The 6,604-nt window shown below is 45.9% G+C and overlaps 1 protein-coding gene across 5 annotated transcripts in view; it reads left to right on the forward strand.

Annotated features, from left to right (window-relative positions):
* The window catches only part of LOC122701661 (28S ribosomal protein S17, mitochondrial), a 33,063-nt gene extending 30,020 nt beyond the window's left edge, over positions 1 to 3,043 (forward strand). For all 5 annotated transcript variants that reach the window (XM_043914855.1, XM_043914858.1, XM_043914859.1 and 2 more), the window contains one exon: positions 2,619 to 3,043. In XM_043914855.1, the coding sequence (XP_043770790.1) occupies positions 2,619 to 2,888 (270 nt within the window). In that variant the 3' untranslated portion in view covers positions 2,889 to 3,043. The remainder of the gene's footprint in view (positions 1 to 2,618) is intronic.
* The last annotated feature ends 3,561 nt before the right edge of the window (positions 3,044 to 6,604 follow it).

A 6,604-nucleotide genomic window follows, 5' to 3' on the forward strand; every position in this document is an offset into this window, starting at 1 on the left:
GTATTCACCTAAAACAAATACACTGCCAGTTATTTATACAGCAAAAATAGGTTTATTTGGAATCAGCAGAGAATTGCAGATCGGGGTCTGCAACCATGATGAGCCATGTGCAGGTCTCCCACAAAAGTGGAGGTGACCAGAGAGGAGCGTGCTTTTACAGAGGGGACAGAAAGTTGGGAGGGGACGGTAAACAAAGAGTCCATGGCGTTTCGTTGGCTGAATTGTTGCTGGGAAAGAAGAGAAGGAGATCTTTCTTCCTGTTGAGCTCTGCTGTCATGACAGGGTATGAGAGCTTCCCCTTCTGGTCTCCCAATTCTGAGTTTTTTGTTTTTGTGTTTTAGTAACTTACTTATTTTTGACTGCGCTGTGTCTTCATTGCTGTGCGTGGGCTCAACAGTTGTGATGCACTGGCTTAGTTGCCCTGCAGCATGTGGAATCTTAGTTCCCCAACCAGAGATTGAGCCCATCTCCCCTGCCCTGGCAAGTGGATTCTTAACCTCAAGATCACTGGGGAAGTCCCTTGACTCTGTTTAATTGAAGTTTCTGTTTATTAATTTCTTACACATGAAAAGGCATGACACTGTACTGGAGCAGCGAATGCTTTGGCAAAGTTGAGCTCAGAGCTTGGCACTAAGTAGACCTTGTCTTTGAATGAATGTGAGAATGATTGGAATCAGAGTGGGAAGAGTCTCCTGTGTCATAGTTTTGATTTCAGCCTATGAGAAAAGGCTTCCCTGGTGGCTCAGATGATAAAGCGTCTGCCTGCAATGCAGGAGACCCGGGTTCGATCCCTGGGTCGGGAAGATCCTCTGGAGAAGACAATAGCAACAACCCACTCCAGTACGCTTGCCTGGAAAAATCCCATGGACAGAGGAGCCCAATAGGCTACAGTCCATGGGGTTGCAAAGAGTCAGACATGACTGAGTGACTTCACTTCACTTCATTTCATGAGAAAAGGAGACAGGAGGTAAGGAAATAGGTGAGGAGGCTGTTGCCAAAGTCTAGGGTGGAAATGGTAAAGGACCGAACAGTCTGTGGAGCAGTGAGGATGGAGTGGAAAAGGTAGATTTCAGGCAGAAAGGGACAGAGTCCTTGATTACGTAGTTGTGCTAGGGAGGGGCAAGTGCCAGGGATGTTTCTGCATGCAAGGTTAGGCACCCTGGTAGGCCCAAGTGCTGTTTGTTATCTAGGATTAAAAATACAGGGGCCCTTTCAGGGCCCTTACAGGATCTTGTGAAGCTGGATAGATCCCAGTCAGGAGAAGAACAGCCAGTCTCATCATCCTCCCAGCCCGTTGACTGCCTCAAAGCCGCTCCATAAAATGGCTTGATCCCAAAGCAAAAACAAAAATAAAACCACAGGAGGAAGCTGAAGAGTGACAACATGTTCATTGGTCTTAGAATCAGAAGACCTTAGTTTGTGTACTGGCTGTTTTTTGTTGTTATTTTTTAACGTATGTTTGTTTATTTTTGGCTGTATCGAGTCTTACTAATAGTTGCATTACGTGGGTTTCTTGCTAGTTGTGGCACTCGGGCTCCAGACCAGGTCGGCTCTGGAGTTCGGACATGCGGGCTTAATTGCCCCACGGCACATGGGGTCTTAGTTTCCCCAACCAGGAATCAAACCCATGCCCTCTGCGTTGGAAGGCGGATTCTTAACCACTGGACCACCAGAGAAGTCCCTTGGCTGTTGTTTGCTGGCTCTGCACCTTACTTAACCTCCCCGAGCTTGTTCTTCTTACCTGTTAAATGGAACTACCTGCTGTAGCCGGGTTGTCTGGAGGAAGAGATGGTTCTGGTTCTCGTCTGTGGCTTGTTTGCAGTACTTTGAGCGAGGCATGGAGCTAAGTGCTTTACATACATTATAACGTTTTGTTCTCTTGATAACTTTGGGTGTTTTTTGGCTGGAGAGAAGACTCTACCAGGAAGGAAGAGTTTGTTTATTTATTTTTATTTTGGGTCTTTGTTGAGGCTCTCCAGCTTCTCTTGTTGCAACACTGGAGCTCAATAGTTGTGATACTCAGGCATAGTTGCCCCGAGGCAACTATGTGGAATCCTAGTTCCCTGACCAGGGAATGAACCCCCATCCACTACATTGGAAGGTGGATCACCAGGGAAGTCCCAGGAAGTTTAAATAGTGTAGAAAAGGATGATAATTTAGAGCAAGGATACTGCAGGCAGTGGACTGGAGAACTCGGAGACAAGATCAGCTCTGGAAAAGTCATTGTTGTTTTCCAGAAACTAAGCAGCTAATTTTTGCGTTGGAAGCCTCCATAAATATATTTTGTTCAGACTCTAAGTCATGTCCAACTCTTTGTGATCCCATGGACTGCAGCCCACCTGTCTTCCCTGTCCTCCACTCTCTTGCGGAATTTGCTCAAATTCATGTCCATTGAGTCAGTGGTGCCGTCTAACCACCTCTTCCTCTGGTGCCCTCTTCTCCTTTTGCCTTCAATCTTTCCCAGCATCAGGGTGGATTTGGAAGGTGGATTCCATAAGTTTCCTGTTTCTTTTCCCCAAGTCCCAGCTTGTTTTCTGGACATTCCTTTTTCAGACTGTCTATTATCTTGCCAGGTCATGAATGGGAACTACTGATGTGTTTCCTCCTTCTCTTAACAGTATTTTAATAAGCGAAAAACCTACTTTGCCCATGATGCTCTCCAGCAGTGCACCGTTGGGGATATTGTGCTTCTCAAAGCGCTCCCTGTCCCGAGAACAAAGCACGTGAAGCATGAACTGGCTGAGATCGTTTTCAAAGTTGGACAAGTCGTAGATCCAGTGACCGGAAAGCGCTGTGCAGGAACCACCTACCTGGAGAGCCCAGTTGATCTGGAGACCACTCCCCTAGCCAAAAACCTGGGAGAACTCAATCTCTCCACAACACAGTGAAGGAGGATCGGAAAACAAGCCAAAAGGGAATTTCTAAGTTTACTCTATGGAAGAGTTTTTCTCAGTTTCCTCACAAACCGTCCAGTTTCTCATCTGGTATTTATGAAATCACTAAAAATAAATGAAGTAAAGTCTTTGTTATAATTTTTCATAAAGGTTTATGGTCATGTTTCAGATTTCCTTCTTGGTGGACGTACTTTTCTGTTACACAGAGTATGCCTAGCAATCCACTACGTTGTTTTGTAAGCTCACTGTTTTAGAAGGTATATATATTTTTCTCATTCAGAGGAATCTTGAATTTATCTTAAAACTTTTATTTTGGGAGAAGAAAACCTTTTGAGATCATAAACAGATAAGACCACGTTAAGTGAATCTTTCAGTTCAGTTCAATTGCTCATTCGTGTCCTACTCTTTGCAACCCCATGGACCGCAGCACGCCAGGCCTCCCTGTCCATCACCAACTCCCGGAGCCTACTCAGACTCATGTCCATTGAGTCAGTGATGCCATCCAACCATTTTACCCTGTCATCCCCTTCTACTCCCACCTTCAATCTTTCTCAGCATCAGGGTCTTTTCCAGTGAGTCAGTTCTTTGCAACAGGTGGCCAAGGTATTGGAGTTTCAGCTTCAGCATCAGTCCTTCCAATGAACATTCTGGACTGATTTCCTGAATATTTAGTTTTGATCATATATATTCAAAATTAATTCAAATTTTTCTCTGATTTAACCACAGACAGAAACAGTTAATATGCTTGGGTCAGACTTGATCTGATTAAAGTCTGTATTAATTAGAATGTTGGCATGTAGAAAGCAAAACTAAAATTCTATCATTTCTCTTTTATCCTGGATCCTAGGCTCGGTTAAATAGGACTGAGTTCTTAAAATCCAATACATTGATGAAGTAGTGGAATTTCTCATCCATGCATCTTTTTTCTTCCCCTCAGCTTCTTCTTTCAGCACTGGGATCTTATTTCCCCGACCAGTGATTGAACCCATGCCTGCTGCCCTGGGAGCTCAGAGTTTTGTTTTTTTTTTAGAGGTTTCCTTTTGTATTGGTGTGTACAGCTATACAAATTAACAATGTTGTGACAGTTTCAGGTGAGCAGCAGAAGGACTCAGCCATACAGATACACGTATCCATTCTCCCCCTAATTCCTGGGAGCCTGGAGTCTTTTTTTTTTTTTTCAACTTTTGTATTGATGTATAGCTGATGAACCATGTGACAGTTTCAGTTGAACAGTAAAGGAACTCAGCCATACATATACATGTATCCATTCTCCCCCAAATTCCCAGGAACCTGGAGTCTTAACCACTGGACTGCCAGGGAAGTCCTTCACACATGCATTGAAGTGGGAGAGTTTCAGAGTTTTACTGCTGTTCATTGATAAACCCTGATAATTTAGATTTTGACCTGATGTAACACTGAGTTACACATTTCAGTGTTTTGGCTCCCAGGAGGGACTTGGATTATATTTCAACCTCAGCTAATAAGTGTGTTGTGCAAGCACTGGGTTCCAGTAATAACCTCAGGCTCTGCCCTCCTCCCACCCCCTTCCCTCTCCACCCTGCCCCAGGCTTATAATCTCCTGGACAGGTATGCACAGGTGCCTTCATGGCAAACTCAGAAGCACATGGGTATGGAAGAAGTTAGGTGACTTTCCAGAAAAAGTGAGAGAATGCTAAAATTGAGTCTTAAAGGAAGAGTCTCCAGGTTAGTGTGTGAGGCATGTGGAAAGAACATTCCAGGCAGGGGGAAGGGAGTATACAGTCCTCAAAGGATGAGAGAAGAGTGTAACCATGGGGTTCTGGAAGTGGTGAGCACTTCAGGTGGAGAAGTAGGCATGAGTTATACGTGGCTCAGACAGTAAAGAATCTGCCCGGAATGCAGGCGACCTGACTTCGATCCCCAAGTTGGGGAGATTCCCTGAAGAAGGGAATAGCAACCCACTCTAGTATTCTTGCCTGAAGAAATCCATGGGCAGAGGAGCCTGGTGTGCTCCAGTTCATGGGGTTGCAAAGAGTCAGACATGACTGAGCAACTCACGTTTTCACTTTCATACTCTAAGTGGTCATGCTGCACAGCTTGCAGGCATGTGGGGTCTTGGTTCCTTGACCAGGAATCAAACCCACGCCCCCTGAAGTGGAAGTGGAAACTCAACTCCTGGACTACCAGGGAAGTCTGGGTTATGTAACTTTTTAAAAAATATGTATTTATTTGACTGTGCCAGGTCTTAGTTGCAGCTCTCAGGATCTTCCATCTTCATTGTAGCATTAGGGATCCTTAGTTGCATCTTGTGAACTCTTAGTTGGGGTATGTGGGAATCTAGTTCCCTGACTAGGGGTCGAACCCGGGCCCCCTGCATTGCTAGCACAGAGGCCTAGCTACTGGACCACAGGGAAGTCCCATGAAACAGTTTTAAAGAGTAAATAAGAGTCAATAAGAAAAACAACATCAGTGTCAGGAAGAGACTGGAATGAGAAAGATGAAAGGGAGGCAGTGACCTGGTCCTAAGACCTGAACTAAGTTGGTCAGGGAAGTTATTAGAGATTGGGTAGATGATGTGCCAGGCTCCCAGGGCTTGGCACCAGGGAGGGTGAACCGAAAGGAGGCACCTCAGTGTTTTATCTAAGTGGGGCTCTGTGGTACCAGTTACCGCGGAGGGAACAGGACACCTGTCCAAGTTATCTCGAAAAGCTCAAATATTTCAAATGTTTACATGTACTGACATATGTCATTTTTATCTTAACATAGATATTTTTCCTGACAATCTTGATATAAAATCCTGCTCCAGGAAGATGCCCTCTGTTGACCGATGATGTTTTAACCTAAGCCACACACCTGTGAAATAAGAGGACCTCTCTCCCCTCAGGAGAAAGCATCAGATTAGTGAAACTTCAGAGCAAAATGATGGTGGGAAAAAAGGTGCAGAATGAGGGACCTAACACTAAACACAAAATCCAGGTCTGTAAGGACATGCCTACCAAGTTTACATGTCAGGAAAATAGATTTGAAAGACTTTGTCTCCAGAAATAGCACTGAGAAATCAGGGGAAGGTGTGAGAAAGTCACACGGACACCACTGGCTTGAAGAGGCCCTGCCTCCCACAGTGCTGACTGGGGACGCGTCCTTTCCACCCTGGGGAGAGCTCACCCCAGCCTCCCTGTTGGGTCTCTGCATCCTCTACAGGCTCATGAAGTGTCAGCCAAATCCGGAACTCAGCCTCCAGCCTCCTGTCCCTGAGTGCCTGGGCCTCCTTCCCACCTTTGCCTCTCCCTGGTGTGGGGCAGATCCTGCCGTCACTTCTCTGTCCACAGGACCCATTTCTGTCCCTGGCAGCTCCTTGCCTTAACATATTAGAACATTGCCTAGGAGTGATGGGGGCAATAACTGGGTAATAACTGGGCTTGGGAGGTGAAGGCAGAGGAGGAGCTCTGACTGGGGCAGTTAGGTAGCAGAGACAGAAGATAGCAGAGAACTCCCAGCCCCACCCAGTCCTGAGGGCACTTTCCTCTTCTGAGACTCCAGCTGGCCTCAAAATGCTCCCCCTGGCGGCTGGGGAGCTCCCAGAGAACTACCATCTAGCTCACTCTCCGCCCACCTTGTCTTGGTTGCAGTTTCTTGAGTATACCTGTGGCTCTTATCTTTCCGCAGGATACATTTTCCTCATACAGTGCCATACTGGCCCATGCCTTTAAGTTGTGTCCTTGGCCAGGTGG

This window comes from Cervus elaphus, chromosome 10 (assembly GCF_910594005.1).
Source record: "Cervus elaphus chromosome 10, mCerEla1.1, whole genome shotgun sequence".
Classification (NCBI taxonomy): Eukaryota; Metazoa; Chordata; class Mammalia; order Artiodactyla; family Cervidae; genus Cervus; species Cervus elaphus.